Consider the following 26680-nt stretch of genomic DNA (forward strand, 5'->3'; position numbering starts at 1 on the left):
CATCACAAGAAACAAGCAACAACGAGCACGCGATCACGCCGAGCTATTCACCCCCCCTCTAGCTACATTTCGGTCCCAACAAGTGGTATCAGAGCAAGGCTGCTCTTCACCGGAATCATTGCCGGAAGGGGCAAAAAGCTAGAGGGTGAAGAAGTTGGAGCAATTCTACAAGTCGAAGACTTCATTCAAAAAGTTCAACTTCAAGATGGAATTCCAAGATGGACTTGGATTCGATACAAGGGTGCCTCCACCGTTCACAATGACAAGCTTCGATTCTTGGAAATCAAGAATCGAAAATTTTCTTATGATGGAGATAGAGCAATGGTTTGCTCTTATGAAAGGCTTCAAGGCTCCAACGAAGTCAAAGGGCAAAATTCTCAAGAGGAGCAAGTGGAGCCAAGAACAAATCCAAAGGTGTGAGGCTAATGACAAAGTGACCAAGCTTTTGGTCAATCTATTGCCGAGCAACATCTTGGAGAAAATTGGAGAATTTGAAGATGCCAAAGAGCTTTGGAGTAAATTGTCCAAGCTCCATGAAGACCCCTTCACTGTACAAAATCAAGACAAATCCAAAGAGGGTGACCTATTGGAGCAAGACCAAGAGGAGGAGGACTCCGAAGTTGAGAGATGCTCAACTTCCGAAGAAGAAATCCAAGAAGCTTCATCTTCAAAGGAATACAATGAAAAGGGCAAAGAGGGAGCATACTCTTTGTTTCATATACAAGATGAAGATGAAAAAGCCTCCACCTCTAGGATTGAGGGGGAGCGACTTTCAGTGATGCCGGATCAAGAAGAAGGAGAAGCTTCTACATCCGGGTCAAAAGGAGAAGAAGATGATGTATCCTCCAAAAATCAAGAGACATCAAATGGAGGATCCAGTGCCATCCCTACATGTGAAGGTATAAATATTTCATTTAAAAATAAAAATCATATCATATGTTTTGAATGTAGGGAACATGGGCACTACAAGAGCAAGTGCCCTAAATTGGCCAAGAAAAATGGCCAAGTGGCACCAAAGGGCAAGGAGAAGCCTAAAGAGACCGCTCACGGAACAAAGAAGAGCAAGGAGCACATTGTGTGCTTCTCTTGCAATCAAAAGGGACACTATCGAAGTCAATGTCTCAAAGGGAAGAAAGCGGTCAAGGCTCAAGGAGTAAGCACAATTCAAGGGGGAGCCCTCAAGGTAAAACTCAAGGTATCATTTGTTGAGCCTAACCCTTTAAATAGTGGTAAAAAGCATGCTAGTACCATTTTTATCATTTTAATGCTATTTACCATAAAAATAGGGAGCATGATAGCATTAAAGAAAAACATATGGCTCTCCATGCTAAGACTACCACACCTAGGGTTAGGAAGGTAGGTAAAAGGTTAGACAATAACACTAAGGACCATAGTTATAAGCCTAGAAATAAAAATGCTCAAGGATTTAAAGAAAAATCAAAATCTAGGGATTTATGGGAAGAAAATCAAGTCTTAAGGTCAAGGCTTGATAAAATGGAAAATACCCTAAAAAGGATGGAAAGTATCCTAAAAGGGAAAAATGAGCAAAACCTAGGTTTAGCACAACAAGGGTCATCCAAAGGTCATAGGGGTTTGGGATACAAACCTAAAACAAAAAAGGATGTGCCTTCTTACCACATGGTTCCATATAATTATGGAACCAACCCTAGGTCAAAAGGTCAAGTCAAAAATGTTGGGACCTTGACGTCCGCTAGAGGGGGGGGGGGGTGAATAGCGTCTCACCCAAATCGTCACTTCCTACACTTGTTAGTACGCAGCGGAATACAAAAACAAACTAACAAATACGAAAGTTAACCTAAAACAAGAAAGAAGAAGACAATAAACCAAACACAAACCCTAACACAAGGTGTTTACGTGGTTCGGAGATAACTTGCTCCTACTCCACGGCGTGTCCGTAAGGTGGACGATCCCTCAATCCGTCGGTGGATTAGTCCCCGGCAAACTCCGGCTAGCTCAACCTCCTTGTGGGTGGAGAAACCTCACCACAACTCCAACCAAGATCACTTGGACACAAGAGATCCTTGAGCACTTTGGTGACTACTAATTAGGCTTTAACCAAGTCTAATTTCGTCACCTTTGCCGGCCATCCCAAGCTCCTTCTTATAGAGCTTGGAGCAAATCAGAAAGCTGATTTGCCCGTTACCAGTCGACTGGTCAATGCACCAGTCGACTGGTGCCAACGGCTATCTCAACGGCTCTCTGCTACAGTGCATCAGTCGACTGCTACAATCATCAGTCGACTGCTACAGTAACGCTACAGTACTGCTACAGTACGCTACAGTAAACCCTAATTTTAGGATTTTGCCTCGAGTACATTCACTCAGCACTCGTTCTCTCCCGACCAACCTAGACCTAGCCTTCTAGCCTCCTCCATCAACCTCGCGTCCCTCGGATGTCTCCCCATCCTTCACGTCTTGCCTTCTGGAGCTTCCTTCGGCCTTGTCCATATTGTCGGGTCTTCCTTTGCCAAGAGGCTCCTCACCTCCGGGGCTTCATCCATTGTCAAGTTACACTTGGACTTTTCTTGTTGTACTTGTATCCTGCACACTCACAATGCATATCAAATACAACAATAAACCTAACTTAAACCTTTGCCCAAACATCAAAACCTAGGGCACCTAGATTGCTTCAACAAAAAATACAAGGGAAGTTATCCCTGAAGTATTTTTGCAACAACAAACGTGACTAAGACTTCTAAGAAGTCTAAGAAAGTTACTAAGAAGGTCACAAGGGAAGCAATTCCTAGGGTTGACCTAGAAAAAGTGACCAAGGCCCCTAAGAAGCCTAACAAGGTCACTAGGAAGGTATCTAGGGAAGTTATACCTAGTGAATACCTAGAGCATCCAAGGAGCACCAATAGGTTTTGGGTTCCTAGGAGCATTTTCTCTACTCCTTAGATGGGATAGAGAGTGTCAACTCCGATTAGAAGGGTAGTTAACCCAACTTTAATGAAGTTGACACTCGGAGAGCATTTTCAAGGTTATTATTAACCTTTGAAAATGAAAAGGATAAACGGTTACTCTTGGAGAGAGTAAAATGTGTCATAATGTGAGAAATTTGATTTTAAAATTAAATTGCCACATTTAGGAAAATCATAAGAACTACCAAGTTGGGATTGCGGTATGTTCTTAGGAATTAAAGGCAACTTAAGCCTTAATTTAATTTGTTACTCTTTAAAAGAGTAATTTGTGCCAAAAATTTGAGGAATTTACTTAATTTAAATTGGCACAAAATTTATAAAAGCAAAAGAAATGTCAAATTTGGGTGTTGGCATTTTCTTGGGAAGTTTTGGGCAATCTAGGATTTAAATTAAGTTAGGTAAGGTTTAAAGATACTTAGGTAGATAATTAGGTATATTTTATTTATGCTAATTTACCATGCTTTGTTTGTCCATCATATGTCATGATATCATATTTATTTTGCATTCATGTTTTATTATGAAAAATATAAAAATATCATGTCATGTCATACATACATCATGTAGTTATAGGAAATTTTCTTTTGAAAATTATTTCTTTTTAATGTATGCTATAACATATTATGCATTATGTTTAATTCCTTACAATTAAGGACAAATGACATTTACTAACAAGTAACATCCTTGGTGGATGTTCATAACTTCAAAATGCCTAGGTAGATATGCATGATCCCTAGATTAGGGTAAAATCAAAATTTTACATCTCACACGAACTATAAAGTATCCGAAAGACGCAAGGCTGATGGAGATATCTTGCCCTAGCATTTTTCAATCGTACATAAGATGTCAATGTAACATTGTTTGAAATTATCATTCCTATTTATGACCTATGACTCTTCAGCTATCACTCCTAAATCTCCACCGTACTTTCTCCTTTTTAAATAATTTTTATAAGTGGAGAAACTCTTACATGATCACACTAAAAAGATAAGCACAAAGCACAGGCAAGTAAGATAAACAAGAAACTACGCTAAGAATTACGACAAGCTCAAGAACTATTAAAAGGCTCTCTTTGGTTCTCCTTGTACAGCGGTTAAGTTGTCTTCGACCTTTACTTTTTTTATTTTGTCATCGATCAATCGTCTGTCTACAATGCATTGTAGTCCTCTATTTTCATGATTACCTCTAACTCTAGTGTGCCATTGGATCTTTAAGTTGATTACGTTCACACAAGTTGACTAGTTTCCTGGGCAACAATGACTAATGTCAATCTCACTCGACTGCTTAACTTCTCATGTGCTTCTTTTGCGCAATCAACAGTCATCTTTCTTTTCAGGCTTTGTTAGGGGATCATTTGAATACCCATTGACTCAACACGTTCAATCACTACTAATCAACTTTACTTCAAGCAAAAATATTATATTCACGATCCATCAACCATGAGCCACCTTAGCTCACCAGTCCATCATGAATATTTTTGAGTCAACTGGATTTTTTGACTTAGTCAACTAGCATTGCACATAACTAGTGCTCCACCATTACAAACTTAGTTTATGCATACGAAGAGCGACCATAACTCAGACTCAATCCACACGACCAACATGTGCCTGTCCAAAACCCGATCTTAGCACATCGGGAGGTTATGCAACTGGAGGGTCCAGACCACAAATAGAGTCCCAGGATGAAGGCCCATCCATTACACACGTACTGACGTACAATCAGGCTGCTGGGATCACCACCAGGTCAGATCCTCTGCTCCCATTTTTCTCTATCCCCATGTTCCATTATCGATTGGACAGATCAGATTAAATCTCAAGATATCATGACGTCTTTAAAATATGTACAATATCCTCGTGATGTGCAAAACATCTTAAGATTTAATTTGATCCGTCCGATCGATAATGAGACACGGGGACATAGAGAAATGAGGACAGAGGATTTGAACTGGATCACCACGCCACTGCCAAAGTCGCATGACAGATTTCATACTTGCAACAATATGCAAACTAACTATAACAGTTCAATTATTATATAATCGAGAGAGAATGGTGTTTATCTAAAAGTATTCAGGAGCCAATCTGTTCACTGGGTAAAGTAATATCAAAAGTGATGGGAACGCCCTCGAAGTATGGCATACTTCTTTGTTGGAGCTGCAGGCACTCTTCCTGTCTGGCCGTGGTAGGATCGAAAGTCCTTCCACAGTTAAGAGCCAAACCTTGTTTTATTCGTCCCAATTTCCGGGCATGCAATACTTGCTTTGAGATGACTGGAAGCCGGATTGACTGGTACTCTTCCAAAGCAGAACTTAGGTTCTCCAATCCCCATTTTTTGAGGCAACAACCCAGGACTGCTGCATCCTGAATGGACATGTTGGTGCTTCTCAATCCATGTGGAGTTGTTGGGTGGGCTGCATCTCCGACTAGCACGACATTGTCCCGGAATAACTTTGGTAGAGGGTCGCTGTCATAAATGATATTTATGAAAGGTTCCTTGGTTTCTTTCATGACCCTAGCAAGCTCAGGAACCCAAACCTTGTCTGCTTCTTCATGCATCGTCTCAATCATGGAATCACTCACTTTCACGGTTAGTGAGCTTTCCTGAAAGAATCTAAATCAGTCTAGGAAACATAATTCAGTTCCAAAAAAATATAGAATTCTGATAACACAATGTGATAAGTGAATCAACTTTGCAGAACTCTAAACAAAGAATTCAGTGAGACTGATTACTAGAAGGATTAGCAGATTGAGTAATTTTAAGCAGATTGCATGAATCTAATGACACGTCCTAGTTAAGTAGCTTAAATTTGCCAACTGAGATTTACTACCTTGCGCTCAGGTTCTGGGCCATTTATATACCAAAGCCAGTTAAGTCTATGGCCTTTCAGTTCATAGAGCACACAATGTGTTGCAAGGGCCAGATCAAAATATAAGCAATCCGCCAGATCTGGATAAGATTGACGAATACCAAGGATGATGTCATCATTTTCTTTGCCTGAAAAATCTAAAATCCCTCTCCAGGCATAGTAGCCGGAATACCTGTCATGATTTGAACAATGTAAGATGAATGTTGATGGAACTAGAGTAGCAGAGACAGACAAGAGTGGTCAAGTACATCTTAAAAGCATAACCTTGGTTTTCTTATAGCTTTTTGTCCAAAGAAAGACAAGTGATTGCAATTGCACAAGAAAATAATGCTCACCAGTTTTGACTGCAGAAACCAAAATGGATAAAAATCTAATTTCAGATAAACTATATGTGAGTTCATGACTAGTAGATGGGTTACTAGAAGCACATGGAGTCAATGTGAAACCATAAGTGCCAAAAAACATTATCCCCTTCAATTCGTTGCATAGTTTAAAAGCATATTAGGCACTGCACCTTCTGAATATGTAGAGTCCTATTACTTATGTAAAATGTTTAATCTGATATCAAAGTACAGAAAACTCTTAGCGTTATAGACAAAACATGGAATTTGACAGTACTATATACACAAATTGAATTATATGACAGAAATGATTTTACTATTCAAACTACTCTTTTGTTCTCATCTGAGTAGACAGAGAAGCAACTCAGATGATAGGGGAAGTGATGCTATTTTAAACTTGAAAGTCTTAATTTATGATTTTTAGAATACAAGTTTTAGATTTCATAAGTTTTCTTTAAGAACAAGCCTAAGTTTTATTTTGAAGTAGTCAAGACAAAAAAAAAAAGTTTGGGCTACTTAGATAAAATAGTTTTAGGAACTAGTAATTTGTGCTAACCTTATCTTACTAGGTGCGGTCAGCTATATGGATCCTTCTACGCCATTAGGTTCTATCCTGACTCTATCATCATCTATATTTAAATAAATTTTATCAAGTTTTATTATTGCTAACCAAGTTTTTCTTGGTCTTCCTCTTCTTCGTTTGATGTGCACATTTGTCAAAGTTTCACATCGCCTAACTAGAGAATTTATTTGTCGTCTAATTATATGTCTGTATCATCTTAAACGCGTCTCTCGTAGTTTTCCCTCAATAGGTGCAACCCCGACATTTTCTCGAATATTTTTATTTCTTATCATGTATATTCTTGTATGTCTATGCATTCACCTTAACATCCTTATCATTGCAACTCTCATCCTCTGCTCATGTGTTCAAGTTATAGCCCAACATTCAGCTTCATATGATATGGCAGATCTAATTGCTGTTTTGTAAAACTTCTCTTTAAGTCTTAGAGGTCCTTTACGATCACAAAGAACACTCTTCTCCATTTCAACCATCCCGCTTGTATTCTACATGAAGCATCTCCCAATCCCTTTATTCTTTTGCGAAAATGATCCTAAATACTTAAAACTACAACTCATCATATCCTATCTTAACAATTATCTCATTATGTTTAATATTGTTAAATTTAAATTCATTTTTACTCTACTAAGTTTAAAACCTTTCAGTTCTAGCATTTCTCATCAAAATTCGAGTTTAGCATTTACTCATTCACGTGTCTCGTCTACTAAAACAACATCATATGCAAACAACATATACCATGATACCATATCTTGGATGTGTCCAGTGAGTTCATCCGTGATTAATGTAAAAAGATAGGAACTTAGAGATGATCCTTTGATGTAACTCTATCCTTATGGGAAATGTTTCGGTTAATCGGCTTGGAGTCTTCATTTTTATCATTATATACTCGTACATATCCTTAATTAGTTCAATATACGCTATGCTAACACACTCTCTTTTCTAGAATTCTCCATATAATTCCTCTTGGACTCTATCATAGCTTTTTCTAGATCGATGAATATCATGTGTAAGTCTTACTACTATTCCCGATACTTTTCAATTAGCGCATGAGAAGATGTATTGTTCTCTACTACTAATCCTCTCAAAAGAATATCCACTCATATGGGTCTTAGACACATGATCTTTCCAAACTAAGAATACGGGGACTTGTCAAAAAAGTCCAAATTTAGAATATTGGTACAACGACATAATTAATGTTCAAAAGTTTAAATACTAATATTTCATCAAATATTAGCTCAAATTAATTGTATATAACATATATCATATAACATCTAGCACATATCCGAATTTATATAAATTTTAAAAGGTAAAAATATCTAAATGTATATAGCCTATAAATAGTAATATAAATTAAGTTATATATAAGGATGACAATTTCACCCAAATTCGATGGAGGATCCGATATCCAAGCCGAATGGAGGAGGATATGGAGGGACTATCGATACCCGATATCCGACTTGAATACCCAATTAAATAATATATACATATATTAAATAAAATTTTCTTTTTCCAAAATGTACTAATTATTTTTGTTGATAATAGGATAAAGTTATATAGATGTTTAATCTATTTTTTTAATCATATATATATTTTTAATAAGATGTTAATTTTTGCATGTTTTTGTTGAATGATAATAGTTGGATAGAAAGAAGTAAAATTGTAAATATAGAAGATATCCGATCCTTTAATGGATATGGGTATACCCATCGGATATTCTATACCTGGTAAGTATGGGGATGTTGGATATAGAATCTGATCCGAACCCGACTCATTGTCATCTCTAGTCATATAACTTAATTTGTATAAGTTATAAGAGTTATATAAGTCGTAGGCCATATTACTTTAACTCATTCCTAATAATTAATATGCCTAACATGTTGGGGATCTTGTGGTCGGCTAGAAGGGGAGTTGAATAAACGTTACCCCCAATTCGATTGCTTCCTACGTATTCATTAGTGCACAGCGGAAAACAAAGAATACGAATACAAATACAAATATGAAGGCTAAAGACAATAAGAGAGAATAAGCAAACCGCTAACACGTTGCTTTTAACGTGGTTCGGAGATTAGGGCTCATACTTCACAACTGTCCGTAAGGTGGACGATCCTTATCTGTCGGTGGATTAGTCCCCGAAAACTCTGACTACTCAAGCAACTCCTTGTGGATGGAAAAACCTCACCACAACACCAACCAAGAACACTTGGACACAAAGGAAACCTTGAGCACTTAGTGACTACTAATTAGGCTTTAACGAAGTCTAATTTCGTCACCTTTGCCAACCATCCCAAGCTCCATTTTATATATCTTGGGAAGAAACGACAAGGCTATTTTACCATTACCAGTCGACTGGTCCTTACACCAGTCGACTGGTGCCTGGCCAACGGCTTTCCAACGACTCTTTACTAGTCAACTAGTGTCAACACCAGTCGACTGATCTCTGCTGTTCGGGCACAGAACCTCTCTGTGCTCACCCCTAGTCGACTGGTCCAGGCCAGTAGACTGGCACAACCCTAAACCTAGAGTTTTCCTTTCCGAGTTCATTTCTTTCGCACTCGGACCCTCATGACTCACTTGACACTTCTTCGCAGCTTTGACCTCTTGCCTTCAAGCCTCTTCCTTTGGCTCTCGTCCCTCGGATGTTTCTAAGCCCGCGGCTCGTCCCAATGTCATCCTTCGCGTATGCCTCGAAGTCGTTTCTCCGCCCTTGTCCTTGCTGCCTTGTCCACGATCCCTCGGATGCTCCATCCTTCACCGGACCCAAAGCCATCAAGCTGAGTCATATATGTATCCTACAAACCTGTAAAACTCAAATACACATATCAAATACAAGAATGAACCTAACTTAAATCCTTTGCCCAAACATCAAAACATATGGTCGCACGGACCATTGGGATTGCTCCAACAATCTCCCCCTTTTTGATGTTTGGCAATACGTTTAAGTTAGGGAAAACATAATAGCAAATAAACATGTTAAAACAAATGGACTTACACCACCGAATAGACTTAAGTTGCCAAGGCTACACACTTGGACTTACACCGCCGTAACAAGATGCACAATGCATTAGAACCTATCACAAGGCTCCCCCTACACCTAAATTCCCCATTGAGCTAGGAATTTTACCACGGGGATATTTAAAAACCTATCACAAGGCTCCCCCTACCTAAAGGTACTTAAGGTTTTCCCAACTAAACCTTACTTCCCCCCTTTGCCTAATATTAAAAAGTTCCAACAATATCCCAATTGTCAAAAACTTGATCATCAAACTGATCCTAAACTCATGTATTTTTCCACCATGAATATCATACACCTATACGAGTTGACCTGGTCAAAATCAGTGCTGAAAAACAATTTCAAACTGGTATCAGTCGACTACCTCTAACATCAGTCGACTGCCCTCTTCGACATAACCTCACAGAAGCATTCTGTGATTGAAAACCACTGTTACCTGCACCAGTTGAGCCCAATTCAACATTTTCAACCAGATTTCATAAATGCACCAACCAATAGTTCCACAGATATCCAAAAATCCCCAAATTTTGTGGAGAAGTTTGTTTTATCCGTGTCTACTTGGGAAAAATATATTTGAAAATGTACATATCTCAGATCCCAAGATTGACATGAAATCCAAAACTATCTAAATACCTTAATTGAACCTTGACCTAAAGTCTTAGTTTTGGCTTCCTCTTGATGTATTTGCTCATACCAACCCACAATGCATCCCTATCATTGGTTTATATGTCATTTATATATCCAAAACCAATTATCATGCTATATGACTTCAATGTCATAGTTCCAAGCATGAAACACAACCTATGTGTGCCAAATCCTTAGGTTTGAGACTCAAATCTATCTCCAAACCACTTTGGCACATTCCATGGCTCTTCTAGACTCCCAAGCAATACCCACTTGAGATTCATTGGCCATGGAACTCAAATTGACTCTGTAAGCTCCCCCTAGAGCTCTTAACCTTAATCAACTCCCTAGATGACTCATCTATTTTGGCTAAATCACAATGATGCTCCTTAGAAGATTTCCTTATCTTCTTGACCTTGGACACAACATCCTTGTGATAGTTATATGCAACCCTAGCATATTTCTTTTCCTTGTCCTTGGATGACCCTCCTTTACCATTATTATTTGTCACCCTAACATATAATTTCTCATTAGCCTTGGAGGAACTAGATTGGTATCCCAAACCCGATTTATCATTATTAGGTCTTTGGCTGCCAACACCGTACCTAATCCCTTAAATCCAACATTGAATCTCTTAAGAAATTTTCTAACTTATCAAGCTTTGCCTTCAAAGCTTGATTTTCCCTTTCTAGGTTCCTAAACCTAGAGTCAACATGTCCACCTTGGGCATTCCTATACCTACTCATTTTTTTAGGCATATGTGTCCCCTTCTTGGGATTTTTGCCTAAGTTCTCCATTACCTTCTTCTCCTTAGGTAATGAGAATTTAACATGTCTAGGGTTATCATGAATTGGTCTCCTAAGATTATGATCTACATTTACCCTATTCCTATCATGATATCTAAAGCCAAAATTTTGCATGAGTAAATAATGGAAATTATTTCTAGCATGCATAGGAGAATAAACATTTGAATTATAATTCAAGTTAGGGTATACCTCCCTTACCTTTGAAGTTCTCTCTCGACTTGAGCTTCTCTTCTTCTTCCTCCCATTTCTTTAGATGCTCCAACTTTTTGATCTCTCCCTTCCTTGGGCATTTTGTGTGGTACTGTTCCATTTTACCATGCGTGAAGCATCTAATACGCGTCTTCTCCTTCTTCATCCTACAACACAAATTAGATTCTAAAGGAATTGAATTGAGTTTAGGAGTTACATTTTGCTTACCCAATGGATACCTACTCCTGTAGTGTCCTTCTCATTACACCCGAAACAAATGATGTTGTCTTTTGACTTCACTTCGGTGGAGGTGCTCCCTAGCTTGACCTCCAAGACCTCCTCTTCACTTGTCATGGATTCTTCTTCAACCCTTGAGGATATTTACTCATCCACACTGGCGGATGACATTTCTTCATCCTTCTCCTCGGATGATAACTCATCTTCCTTCTCCTTGGAAGTTAAACACACGTCATCTCCAGTTACTCTTCCTCCACTTGAGCCACTTCATCATTTTCTTCGGATTTTTCTTCTTCTTGTGTAGGCATAAGTTCTTCGCCTAGAACCTTCTTCACTTTGCTCTACAATTCGTGGGCATTCTCATATTCTCCTACACGACTTATAACGTTAGAAGGCAAAATATCTATTAAAATTGATATTACCTTTGAGTTTGCATCCGATCATGAGGTTTGCTCTTCCGTCCAATAACATGGTCGGAGTTTCTTCTCATTCTTGTCTCTTGGAACTTCAAACGATTCCTCCATCACCATCATCGTGTCCCAATCCGTCTCGAAGAACACCTCCATTTTCACCATCCAAGAGGTGATATCCCTCCTTCGAATTTCGACGGGACAATCAAACTGGTCATCCTTGCTTTTCTCGGCGGTTATTCTGACGGAGAGCGTCCTTGGCTCCAATACCAATTGTTGGGGATCTTGTGGCCGGTTAGAAGGGGGTTGAATAGACATTACCCCCAATTCGATTGCTTCCTATGTATTCATTAGTGCACAGCGGAAAACAAAGAATACAAATACAAATACAAATATAAAAGCTAAAGACAATAAGAGAGAATAAGCAAACCGCTAACACGTTGCTTTTAACGTGGTTCGGAGATTAGGAGTCCTACTCCACGGTTGTCCGTAAGGTGGACGATCCCTATCCGTTGGTGGATTAGTCCCCGGAAACTCCGGCTACTCAAGCAGCTCCTTGTGGGTGGAGAAACTTCACCACAACACCAACCAAGAATACTTGGACACAAAGGAAACCTTGAGCACTTAGTGACTACTAATTAAACTTTAACCAAGTCTAATTTCGTCACCTTGGCCAGCCATCCCAAGGTCCATTTTATAGAGCTTGGGAAGAAATAAAAAGGTTGTTTTACCATTACTAGTCGATTGGTGCCTCTCCAACAGCTCTTTACTAGTCGACTAATGTCAAGACCAGTTAATTGATCCCTGCCGTTCGGGCACAGAACCTCTCTGTGCTCACCCCCAATCAGCTGATCCCAGTACCAGTCGACTGGCATAACCCTAAACCTAGGATTTCCCTTCCCGAGTACATTTCTCTCGCACTTGGACCTAGGGTTGTAAACGAGTCGAGCTGAGCTTTGGAGTGTTCAAGCTTGTTTAATAAGGTAACCGAGCCGAGCCTAGCCGAGCTTAAAATGAACCAAACTTTTGAAATGATTGTTCAAGCTTGGCTTGGTTTATTTTTTATGAGCTTGAGTTTGTTTGAAACTTGGCTTGAGCTTGGCTTGTTTAGATGTTATCGAGCTCTCAATTCAAGCTTGGCTTAAGCTTGGTTCGAGTTTGGCTTGAGCTTGGTCAAACTTGGTTTGTTTAGATGTTATCGAGCTCTCAATTCAAGCTTGTTTGATTGTTTGAAAACTTTAGTTGTTAGATTGGTTATTGAGCTTGATAATTTAATCTTATTTGTTTATTTTATTTTATTTTATTATTTATTTAGTATATTGAAAAGAGTTTTATTAATGAATATGGTTCGTGAACATTGTTCACGAACGTTAACGAGCTGAACACATGTGTTCAAGCTTGTTTGTTTAGTTTAACAAGCTGTTCAAGTTTGTTTATTTAATTAATCTTGTGTATATTTAACGAACATATACAAGCTCTTACCAAGCCGAACACCGAGCTTGTTCACGAACGCTTGGTTCATTTACAACCCTACTCGAACCCTCACGACTCACTTGACTTTTCTTCGCAGCTTTGACCTCTTACCTTCAAGCCTACTTCCTTTGGCTCTCGTCCCTCGGATGCACCAAGCCCGCGGCTTGTCCTAATACCATCCTTCGCATATGTCTCAAAGTTACTTTCCTCGGACCTTGTCCTTGTTGCCTTGTCCACGGTCCCTCGAATGCTCCATCCTTCACCGGACCCGAAGCCATCAGCTGAGTCATATGTGCATCCTGCAAACCTGCACAACTCAAATACACATATCAAATACAAGGGTGAACCTAACTTAAACCCTTTGCCCAAACACCAAAACACAAGGTCGCACGGACCATTGGGATTGCTCCAACATAACCCACCTTTTGTTCTATTATAAATGTATACTTTATTTAATTTTTAAAATGTATTTCAAGTTTTTTAATAGTTAACTCCACCTAGTGGGATAAAACTTAGTTATTATTACTGGTTGTTGTTGCATTTCAATTTTTTAATTAAGCTAAACTTATCCAAAATTATTAGCTTTTAGGGTTCAATTTTAAATTTATTTAGAGTTTGGTTGGGTCCTTCAATTCAAAGTTAATTGGGTCCAAATAGAGTTTGCTTTAGACTTATGTTGACTGGTTTAGGGTTGAACCAAGTGTATTCTTGGTTTGGACTACTTCAATCATGTTTTAGCTTGGATTAGTCAGGATTAGGGATTTTCGAGTTATTTATTTAATTCTCTCCTCTCCCTACTATAACTCCCACACCCAAGCCCTCCCTCACTCATCCCTTTGTGCCCCACACATGTGTCATTAGTGATCTCAACCGTGGGAGCTACGATCATCCTATATGTGAATTACGGCACATTCATCCTCTCTGACAGCTAAGGTATTCCCTTTTTATCTCTCTCAATCTCCCTATCTCTCTTCTCTCTCTTTCTCATAATTTCTCTTGCATCCATCTTTCTTGAGCAGCAATTGGCAATCGTATCTCATCAAGTGGCAATGCCATTGAACGAAACTCCCTCACTCCACGCAAATGATGTAGTACTCTCCCCGGCATAGTGCCATTGAAATCCATCTCCTTCTAGCATGATTTCTTCTTCTTGCCCTCACATGCAAGCAAGTATGACTACTTAAACTAGTATGTCATATGTATACCTATGTCATATCGAAACAAGCACAACACAATATGTGTTTGCTAAATAATTAGTGCATAAGATTATTCCTCTAACTTTTAAGAGAATATGTTAATGTTGGAGTTGTAAACAAGACAGCCCTAACAACTTTACTTGCATTATTTTCCAATTAATTAAATATTTTAAATGCTTTTGGTTCTCTATATGAGATCGCTTGATTTTCATGTTGCATCAATTGTATCAAAGTTAAACTTCTAGTACAGTATTTAACACTTTTTGGTATTGTCATGCTCTCTATTCAATAGTCAATCTACCTATCTCCTTGAAAAGTGACTTTATCCTTCCCATGTGCAACTCGACAACCCATATTTGAGCATCACAGTCCGTTGTATTTGATACAACCGCCTAATTTTGCTTCACTAAGCATCTTTGTTTCTAACTCATAACCGTCAAAGCAACTTTCTCTGATGGACTCATTAACCCCACCTTGTGTTTAGTCAGAGTTGTACCAAACAAGCAAATCACTATTTCTTCAGAACTACAAGAGAAACTTGGACTCTTCACTGAGAGCACTTTAGCATCTTCATCTTGCATCATTTATTGGGACTTGTTCAAGACCTAGATATAGACCATTGAAAAATGAAATTTGCAAGACACATTATAACAGGAAATTGCAAAGAAAAGAGATCTCTACTATTCCTCCCAATTGATCAAGACCAAATTGTGACAACTTCAACAATAAAAAAGCTTACACCACTTGATGGGTAAACTATAATTTTTAAATTACTTTTATTTAATTTAGTCAGTTACTTTAAATTTCCTACATTTGATTAGTTTCATATCCTATTTATATATATTTAAAGAAATCATTATATAGTTAATCACTTTATTTATATTTAATTTAGCCATTATCCATCATTTAGAAAAAAAAAACGTAATTTGTATGCAATTTTATTTTATAAGACTCACTAATTATCAATAGCCTTAGATCAACATATTGAGATAAACCAATCACTAATGTGAGAGATATAATATTAGTTGCAAATGTCCTAAAATCAAAATGCAAGACCAACATAGATCTAAGAAAACTAACTTGGACGGCCAAGACGGCTTAATAAAGAAGATAAAATGTGAAAATATGTATTCTTTAGATGAAACCTTGGATAATGATGCCATTAGGAGTCGTAATGTAGTTCTCCTTGATAAGCAAGAATGATGTGGTTTCAAATTAGAAATATTAAATTTGAAATTTCTAACATAAGTAAGTTTTGGTTTCATAATTAGTTTTTTAAGAAAAATATTTTGACGCAGTCAAGATAATGTAAGAAAATTTATATTAGTAGAATAATTTGTTTTAGGAATTAGATATCTATTTACTAGGTATTTAAGGGATAGATTATTTCTTGTTTAATTTCTAGAACACTATGTCAATGTTGGGACTTTTAGAAAAAAAGATCATAACCCCTTTGTCCACATTATCTTTCAATTAATGAAATTGTAAACTAAAAGTGTGAGTTTTAATTGTTAGTGTGAGATTGTTCAATTTTGTGTTGCATAGGAAAGATTTTACATAGAAGAATAAGAAGTATTAAGAAGATAAAAGCATAATTTATGCATCATGTTTCAGTTTTGACTAAAAAGTAAGAAAACTTCTTATTCTATGAAATAATATACCCAGTTGTTTGTATCTAAGGGACAACAAAAGCTTGTACAAGCATTAATACTATAGGTAGTAAAGTGATAGGCTACAATCAAAACATGAATATGCATCTAGATTGTGTAATTCCACATTGGACCGGGGAGGACATCAAAGAAACTATCTTATCACTTCAAAAACAAAAGGCAACATGAATTGTAGACATAAGACGATTCTAACATTCTGTATTTAATTTATAAACGATAACAAATATACTTTCTTGGCATCAGACTAATGATTGGTAACTGAAACATAGAGAAAACTGAAGTCAACATGAAATCAAAGGATAGCAAAACTAGGAGGTTAGTGAAGCGAACAAAGCTCATGTTCCTTGGTACCAAGTCACATACCTTAACTTTGAGTTAGGGAAAAGTTGACGACGGATGGAAGACAGACAACCGTCGGCGGCTACAACCAGATCGCTAGCAATCCCAATAATCTCATCAGTACGAAGCACTCTGGCTTTAGTGGCAACGGAAGATCTGCCATCTGATACCTCGAAGGACATAAATTGGTGGCCCCAGAGGACGGTGCCCAGCGGCAGCGTACGGAGCAAGATGGAGTGAAGATCTGCCCAATGGGCTGCTCTGAAATCGAAATCTTCGTCCCTCGTCAGGGTTCGGCTATCCTTCGTCCCACTATCAGTCAGGCGATTCTGCATCACACAAAGTAAAATGGGTGAATATTCGAGGACGGGTTAGAAGAGTAATGAAGAACGAGAGGGGAACAGCGAGCGAACGAGATCGATGGAGAGGGGGGAGGTGACATCGTGGAGGTGGGGGTCAGAGATCCATCGGCTAAGGAAGCGAAGGGACTGAGGATCGAGGCAGAGGCCTGCTCCGGTGGGACTCCCATCAGGCGGTGAGGCCGATTTCTCGAAGACGGTGACTCGCCAGCCGGCGGAGATGAGGGCGTGTGCGCAGGACAACCCAGCGATGCTTCCGCCCACCACCACCGCCTGCGGCTTTGGCGCCTCCATCTGCGGCTTTGGCGCCTCCACCCTGGAGTGGATGACTCTTTGTAGCCATCGGATGAAACATTTTAAAAAGGGCAGAAAATTGAAAGATGATTGGAAAATTAGAAAGGTGAAAATTACGTTTTTAACTTGTAGTATTTTTTAATTTCAATTTTTTTTTCTAAAATTGAAATTTTTCAACGGAAAATGATGAGTTGTAAATTAAATTTGAAGATTTTGATTTTTTTTTTATGACTTGTTTTTTATATTTCAACCATAAACTAGATATTTTTTTGTTGAAAAATTTTAATTTTAGAGGAAAAATGATTGAAATTGAAAAATATTACAAGTTACAGGACTAAGAACGTAAATTAACTCATAACAAGACTAAAATTGAAAAAGATGTAAATTACAGGACTGAAAATATAATTTTCTCAATTTGAAATGTAGGAAATTAAAATAACATCTCTAATAATATATTTTTACTATAAGAAAAATTAATCAGATTATCAATTTCTGAGAATAAATCTTTAATCATTACCGTCTACTTTAATATAGTTCTAAAATTATAATGTAACGTAATTTAAATTATAAAAGATAATAAAATTTTATAATATGAATTATAAGGTCAATATTGTGTAATCTAACTACATTCTAAATTAAATATTTAATTAAAATTTAAATGTTAAATATATTCTTAGTCTATTTTCTATACTAAGCTATTGATATTATTAGATGTCGATCATCCCATCGATAAAGATGACAAAATATTTTTATCATTTATAATAATATGAATTATATTCCTTAAAAAAAACACCTGTAATCATCCTTTATATAGATAACGTTTTGATCCAACACATAGTATAAGATTAATGACATTCCATTATAAATTGTATTGAGAAAGAAATTAAAGATAATTTTAAATTAACACTTCACTAATAAAAGGAAATAAATTGAAAAATAAAATGATTACAATAATTAGATATTTTATTAGTTTGTTATTTGGTAATTATTATTTTCTATTTAAGTAATTAATAGGAAATTTATTATAATCCCTACTTGTTTTTTCTTATTTAGTATATTTATTTTCATATTTGTTATTGAATGGAGTTTATAACAGGAGTCTCGAGTCCTTAAAAAAAACATTGATAATTAATGTCATTGATGTCATCAGTTGGTCTCATAAAAGATTTTTACTGGAGTTAATTAGAAAGTGTACGTCGTGATTAGTACAGAAGTTTAGATTGTGCCCTTTATTTAATGAAAAAATTTCTATAAATATATCATAACTAGGGATCGAATCGTAACTACTTGAATAATAATTTAGATATCTTATCACGACATCATAGCCCTGGAGACTAAAAATGATAATTCCAGTTAGCGTAATTGACTATCTCTAAGGTGATCGGTCCGATCCTATGGAAGTTTCACACCGACCATCAAGGTAAATCCAGAAACGTACGTGATGGTCAGTTCAGAAGCCCAGTATCTTTTGGTTGCACTCTCATTTAGAGAACAAATTTTTATAAATACGTCATACCTGAAGATCTAACCGTGGATGTGTAGATAATAACTTGAATATTTTATCGTGACATCATAATCCCGGGGACGAGTATGGAGCCCCCTAGTTTAATCATTTTGAATTAATTGAATTTTCATTTTTCTTTTTCGTGTGAGTTTACTTCTCAGGTGATAATCATGTTTGCTCATCGCTTTAGCTACATCAATCGATATCAGGCCGAAACCAATTCAGTTATATACCTCTTTTCCCCACTAATTTCTTCTTTAATTCCTTTGGGCAACATCAACAATTTTTCTTTTCTAAAGTATTCGTGCAAATTTTTAACAAAGAGACTCGCATTAACTCGATAGCATCTTTCTAACTTGACAATTATTATTTATTTAAATTTAGCAAGCTAATTAATTTGTGTGCATTATCTATTCAACTCACATATTATTTATTTCCATATATTTTAAATCATCTTTGCTTTATTACTTGCTTATTTTATCCCTATAATTTTATTTATCTAATTTTCTATTATCTCATCCTTACTTTTGCCCTTATTTTGAATCATCTTGATTTTCTATTTGTCTCTTTATTAGTTCCAAGTTTTAATTTATTTTTTAAAATTTATTATGCCATACAATTTAGAAATCTCATTACTTGTCCAACCTCCATATCTACTATGACAAGAAACACTACAATTATAGAAATAGATGCTATATGTGAATTTGTGGATGACAAGCTTAACACCCTTCAATCGAAAGTGGAAGACCTAGAATGATAGTATCCAAGATCAATATGCTACAAACGGAGAAGAACCAATCACACATAGGTAGAGATATGAAACAAATTCTAAATAAAAAATATGTCCCAATATATTTTATAAACCAATAATACACCATTTGGATTCATCTAAAATAATGAAACATGTGCATAGTTGAATATTTTAGCAAATTTAACAACTTATGAATGCGGTGTAATCCCAAATTAGACCCTAGGAAAATCATAATCCACTTCATTAATGGTTTGAGATCTAAAATTCAAAGATAAGTTAAACTATTTGCCCCCGCCTCAATTGAAGAGGCATGTCAAAAGATGAAAAGATTGAGCAATTTGTGAAAGCTCGCTCCTACCTTGTGTTAGTGTAATTTCCCCCAAGTTAAAATTGATCAGTTTGACTAAATTTGAGTTGGCTCAAGCTTGAGTCTTGATGTTTGAGTTTAATATTTGACAATATATGAAGATTGCTAGTGCAATTATCCATCTGGAAGATTGATGGTCAAAGGTTGACCAGAAGTCAAGTAGGCCAATGTTGACTGAATACTTGATTGGAAAAGTCCTAATTGGAGGTTAGGTAAGGGCAAGACTAACGGGAAGGTTGACAAAAGAAGAAGAATTTAAGTGAGTCAATGTTGACTAGACACTTGGTATGAAAAAGTCATGATGAATGAAGTCAAGTGAAAAATCCTAGTCAGTGAAGTTAGGCAGTGGGAAAAGTCCTGGTAAGTGAAACTAAGTGAAAATCCCTAGTCAGTGAAGCTAGGCAGATGAGAAAAGTCCTAGTGAGTGAATGCAAGTGAAAAGCTTTAGTAAGTGAAGTTAGGCAGTGAGGAAGTCATAGTGAGTGAAGGCAGGTGAAAAGCTTTAGTGAGTGAAGCTAGGCAGTGAGGAAGTCCTGGTGAGTGAAGTCAGATAGTGAAAATCCAGGGGGTTAAAGGATTGATCAAACATTTGGTGAGTGGAAGCCCAAGTAGGTCATGGAGGACCGGACACTTGACACGAGATGGTAAGTCTAAGTGGATCAAAAGATTGACCACATAATTGGTGACTAAGTCTCAGCAGGTTTAGGTTGGCCAAAAGGGAACCTTAGACTTGGTTAGGTAAGTCAAGGTTGGTCAATCGGTTGGGAAATCAATTGAGCCAGAGTCCCAAGTTGATCGATTGGGGCATAGTCGGTCAAATCGATAAATTATCGATTAGGGATACACTAATCAATCAGTTGATTGATTAGAGCCTTTTCTCGCAAGAGCACGACACATGGCTGGATCGATCGATTGAGCCACTCCAATTGATTAGGTGATTGATTGGGGATGGTTTCTTGTGATGGCGTGGAAAAGAGGCTGAATTGATTGGGAAGAGACTAATCGATTCTGAAGTTTTCCGCGAGAGCACAGAGGCGCTCTGGATTGATCAGTTGATCAATTAAATCTCTCCAATCGATTGATCAATTAATTGGGATACGATCGTTGCATAGGTTGACGACTGAATTTGCTCGAATCTCACATGGCAATTTAGTGGAGGTAAAGCCAATCGATTGGGAGCCCTAGATCGTGAAGCATAAAGGCGTCAGGTGGATTCAAACGTGCAACCTTTCTCACAACAACACTCACATAATTCTTCTCTAACTTTCTCCGCTATTGCTCATTGGACCTTGAGCTTGGAAAACAAGTGTTGCTGCACTTTCTAACTGGTCCAAAGACATCTTCAAGCTACAAGAAATCAAACAAGAGAATTTTTTTCATTTATTTTGTGTATCTACTTCTTGTTTGTATTGTACTCTTGTGTGAGCTAGTATGAGGTTTCTCTACTTCCAGATGGTTTCTGAGAATGAGTGTCTTTGATAGTGGAGAGTGTGCTCAGCGTGGATCCTTGGATTAGTCACCTCATCTTGAGGTGGATACCAAGTAAATTCTTGTGTTAGTATTGGTGAAGTTTTCGCTTCAAATTTTCGCTGCAAATCATGTTCGACGAAGCGAGACGAGCTATTCACCCCCCCCTACCCCCATCTAGCTCTGGGTGTTCCAACAAATAGTATTAGAGAAAGGTTATCCTTTATCGGACTCATCGCAGAAAGGGCAACGAGCTAGAGGAAGAAAAAAAAAAGTTGAAGCCCTAATTTATGTTGGGATATGCTCGATGAAGTGTGCTAAAACATATTTCGTAAACATGCACAGCGGAAGTCTAATGTAAATAAATCTAATTTATTACAACACATACCACACACATGTAGGAGATAATCACATAGACAAGATCATAAAACAAAAATGAAACAAATAACCATTATTCTAGGTATACCTTAAGAATGACCTGTAACGAGAAGGGCATCAACTGTAACAACGTTGTCGAACTTCGCCTCTATTTGTATCCACGCTAAGCTCTACAAGCCTCTCATTCGGAAGTTACTAACCACAAGTAGAGGAGAGGAATCAAGAGAAGAAGAGGAAGCAAAACAAGGAAAAACTTCTTCCTTGCTTGGAGGTCGCGACAACAAGGAGAAAAAAATTTCTCCTTGTTGTGGTGGGCGGCAACAAGGAAAGAGTGAGAGAGAGGAGAGGAAGATTTGGTTTCTAAAAACCCAATCAACTAAATAATGAAAATTATTATATGTCTCTCTTAACAATATCAATATATAGCCCTCATTAATAAGTTGGATTAGAAAACTCAAATCCAACTCATTGTCCCTTAACCAAAAATTAGTTCATTAGTTTGGTTCACGACTAAATCAAGTTGGTCCATGACTAATTTATGATTAAATCAAATATGGTCCAATTCTTCCATAAGAGATGTGGCCCATCCGAGCTTCCATTGCGATAAATATTTCTATATTTATCTTATGCATAGTCTAACCAAACATTTATCTCTTGATCTGAGAATCCTATTCTTTAACTTTTTTTACGTATTTTAAAAACTCGTTAGTGTGTGTGACCTAATAGGTTCTCTGTTTATCTTGATCGTCCATAATTAACTACTTAATTATGAAACAATCATGAGTGACACCTAGTAGTACATCATGATCCCCAATGAACCAGAAAATCATAGTTGATTCCAGAATTAACTTTGAACCCTTCAGCAACTACAGTGAATCATGCCTCATTCCTTTCACTCATCTTATACTCACTTGGTTCAGGACATGGTCTATATGTCAGTCTCCACTAGGCTGACTACGTCATATCTAGCCCAAGTAATACTTCCTCATTTTACGTATTCAAATTACTTGTTTATGTGTCTAAGAGTCTCGTACTCTTAACATGTTGTGCTTTGGTCAAAGATTTTGAGTAATAATCCTAATGAGTGACCATAGGGTATATGTCTCCTCGCAAGGAGCGATAAATCTTCTATGGGATATCTAAACACCTTCAAGCATTTCAACTTATACCCAATCATCCCGAGTTCACGCCTCGATGAGATACTTGCTTAAGATGTCAAAGTATAAGTACTTCATGACCAAGATGATTTGTATACCTCAAGTCAAAAGAAAACTTGCACTCGAGCTGTAGTAAGAGCTTCACAAACATATCCATATATGTAGATAACCATATGAAGTCTTACAAAGAGTCACTCCAATGAACTAGTTACCATAATTAGCATCCACGTTTAACCCTCGGCATCCCAATGTCTCCAGCCAGTGAGAGAAAATAGCTACTTGATGAACCAAGGAGTATAACCCGTACTAGTCTTATAGAATTGATGGTGTCCGAGTACATCAATTCAACAACTAGGAAAATTCTAATATGTTCATAATTGTACATGTAGAGATAATTACACGTTGTGATCCAATCACAAATTCTTTCATGCTATGAATTATATTACAGATATTCAGTGAATGAGTTTAAGACCATCAAACATATAACATACACTCAAATAGTAAATCTATATTTATCATATAAATAGTAAAAATCATAAGGCATCGCCTTAGGACATCCCTCAAAATCTAACAATTTCAAAAAGTCAAAGACTTCATTAAAAGAGTTCAACTTCAAGATAGATTTCTAAGATAAACTCGAATATGATACTCGAATGCCTCCGCTATTCACATTGACAAGTTTCGATCTTTGGAAATAAAGGATGGAGAATTTCTTGATGATAGAGATAGAACAATAGTTTACTCTAATGGAAGGTATTCATGCTCCAACAAATGACAAAGATAATCTCATCAAGAAGAGCAAATGGTAAAAATCAAGAGAAGCGAGACCAATGACAAAGTAACTACATTATTGGTCAATCCATTGGCAAGCAACATCTTGAGCAAAATTAGAGAATATGAAAATGCCAAGGAGCTTTGAATAAAATTAGTAAAGGTTCATGAAGATTTCTCCACCATACCAAATCCAGACAACTTCAAAGAGGGAGACTCATTGGATCAAGAAGAAGAAGATTCGGAGGTTGAGAGATATTCAACATCCGAAAAAAAAAGAAACTGAAGAAGATTCATCCTCAAGAGAGTGCAAAGAAAAAGGCAAAAGGGTATACTCTTTATTTATATGCATGAGGATTTGAAGATTGAGGATGCTCAAAGTCTGAGGAAGAAATTGAAGAGTCATTCACCTCAAGGATTGAGAGGGAGCATAGACTATCAATACCGGAACAAGAAGAAGTTTCAATTTCTGGATCGATTGATGAAGAACCAAGTCCCTCCCCTATAAATAAAGGTATAAAGATTTTAATTTGTAAAAATAAAAATAATATCATTTGCTTTGAGTGTAGGGAAAATGGGAACTGTAAGAGTAAGTGTCCAAAGTTGACCAAGAAGAAGGGTTCAGTGGCACCTAAGGCTAAGGAGAAGTCAAAGAAGACACAAGCCTTGGTGCGCAAAGGCAAGAAGCATATTATATGTTTCCTTTCCAATCAAAGGGACATTACCAGAATAAATGCTCAAGGAAAAAGATTTTGGTTAAGAATCAAGAAAGAAGCTTAAATCAAGGAGGAGCTTTCTAAAACAAAATTAAGGTACCACTATTTAATGGTACTTATGTCAATCATGATAAGAAGCATGTTATAAATAATCTTTATTATTTTAATATTATTTATCATGAAAATAGGAAGCATGATAGAATTAAGAAAAAATATATATCATATCATGCTAAGACTACCTCACCTAAGGATAGGAAGATAGAAAATAATTTAAGTAAAAATTCTAAGGACTTTAAATATATGCCTAGAAATAAAATTGTCCAATACAATCAAGAAAAATCTAAATCTAAGGATTTAAAGATGGAAAATAAAATTTTGAGATCAAGGTTTGATAAATTAGAAATACCCTTAAAAGAATGAAAAATGTCTTTAAGGGGGTCAAATAGACAAAATATAGGAAGAGATAAGTAAGAGTCATTCAATGGTCATAGAGGTTTGGGATACAAATCTAAAATTAAGAAGGATGTAGCTTCATACCATAGAGTTCCATATAGCTATGAAATCAATCCTAAGTTTAGGAGTCAAATCAAGGTGACAAGGAAAGTTATCCCTAGAAGTAACATTGAAAAGACCAATGCGACTAAGATTTTTAAAAAGCTTAAGAAAGTCACTAAGAATGTCACAAGGGAAGTTATCCCTAAAGTTAACCTTAAAGAGACTAGTGTGACCAAGGCTTCTAAGAAGCTTAGGAAGATCATTAGGAAGATAACTAGGGAAGTTATCCCTAGTGTTGGATCGAAAGCGCTAGAGGGGGGGGTGAATAGCGCTCGTGACTATTTCGTTCGATTTAAAATGTGTCGAGTGAAAACACAGCGAAAATAAATAAAGGCAAACACAGAAGAACACAGGTCGTTTACTTCGTTTGGAGCCTGTGAGGACTCCTACTCCAAAGCACACGCTCGTTGAGCATTTACGTTGGGCAACAACTATAATCACGAGAATTATTACAATCTAAGTACAGAAAAACAGTAATTAAATTAATATCGACAACAAAGAGATGAAAAACTGAAGCTCCGGGTCGTCGGGATGATTTTGCAGCACTTCGGGATCGTCTCGTTAGCAACTTATAGAGTAAGGATTGCTCGGTAGGTGTTGTTTTGATCTGTTGCCTCGACCCCCTTTTTATACTGTGCTGGAGGTGCCTCCAAGCCTGTCCAAGGCGCCTCCAGGCCGTTGAGTCGCACGCGTGGATCAGCTCTGATCTGGTCGCGCCTTATCCCATTGAAGGTGCCTCCAAGGCTGGTCCAAGGCGCCTCCAACGCCTGGTCCAAGACGCCTTCAGCTTGGTCTAAGGCGCCTCAGCTCTGCTGCGCTGGCTTTTTCTGGCTCGCACCCGAGGCGCCTCCAAGCCCCATGGAGGCGCCTCGGGCACTGTTTATCCGAGGTCAAATGTGCTTCTTTGTTCCTGCAAAATGTGTTAGTCCCAAACACAAACCCTGCAAAACAAAGTTAGCACAGAAATATGATAAATGATATAATCGACAGTCATCGGACTGTCCGGGTCTGACTTCGGATTTTCGACCGGAAACCCTAGGTCGACTCGACGCCTACTGTTCCCTCTACGGGGAACACGTCCTCACCTACTCCACTCAGGAGATTTACCTGTTGCCAGTGCGATCCTCCAAATCGACTGGACTTTTGTTCGGCGTTCGAAGCTTCCAGACTTTCTGCTGGACTTCCGCTTCTCGGCCCGTCCAGTCTTCCACCTGGTTCGCGACACCAGTACTTTTCACCTAGGGTTACCACCCCCTAGGACTTTTTCCTGAAGCTCTCGACCCGCCAAGACTTTCCGCATAGGGTTACCACCCCCCTATGACCTAGAGTTACCACCCCCTAAGGTTTTCCACCTGTCTAACCGCAGGTAGGACTTTTGCCTAAGTACCACTTAGGACTTTCCTGCAAGCTCCATGAACTTGTTAGATCACAAGACGACTTAACTTTGAACCCTTTGTCATTATCAAAACTTGGGTTCGATCGTCTGATGTTTCCCGCACCAACACCTAGTGAGTACCTAGCACACCCAAGGAGTTTCAATAGGTTTTGAGTTCCTAAGAGTGTATTCTCTACACCATAGATGGGTTTAGAGAGTGCCAACTCTAATTAAAAAGATAGTTAACTCAACTATTAATGAAGTTAACACTTTGAGGGAATTTTCAAGGTATTGCTACACTTTGAAAATG

The 26680-nt window shown here is 37.5% G+C and overlaps 1 protein-coding gene across 1 annotated transcript; it reads right to left on the reverse strand.

The window, feature by feature from the left end:
* Positions 1–4945: 4945 nt before the first annotated feature.
* LOC121971520 (6-hydroxynicotinate 3-monooxygenase-like) lies at positions 4946–17362 on the reverse strand. The gene is made up of 4 exons (XM_042522832.1): positions 17090–17362; positions 16701–17005; positions 5763–5973; positions 4946–5535 (listed from the first exon to the last, which is right to left on the reverse strand). The coding sequence occupies exons 1-4, from the start codon at positions 17327–17329 to the stop codon at positions 5005–5007; spliced, it is 1287 nt and encodes a 428-aa protein (XP_042378766.1). The 5' UTR covers positions 17330–17362; the 3' UTR covers positions 4946–5004.
* Positions 17363–26680: the final 9318 nt, after the last annotated feature.

Source organism: Zingiber officinale, chromosome 4A (assembly GCF_018446385.1).
Source record: "Zingiber officinale cultivar Zhangliang chromosome 4A, Zo_v1.1, whole genome shotgun sequence".
NCBI lineage: Eukaryota > Viridiplantae > Streptophyta > Magnoliopsida > Zingiberales > Zingiberaceae > Zingiber > Zingiber officinale.

Bases quoted from the DNA above. Each gene is read 5' to 3' on its own strand.
- LOC121971520 (XM_042522832.1), bottom strand. From the start codon at position 17,329: ATGGAGGCGCCAAAGCCGCAGGCGGTGGTGGTGGGCGGAAGCATCGCT. The intron at 17,006-17,089 runs GTTCGCTCGCTG...TGTGTGATGCAG, and splicing joins CCCCCCTCTCCATCGATCTC to AATCGCCTGACTGATAGTGG. The intron at 5,536-5,762 runs GTAGTAAATCTC...AGATTCTTTCAG, and splicing joins GCCCAGAACCTGAGCGCAAG to GAAAGCTCACTAACCGTGAA.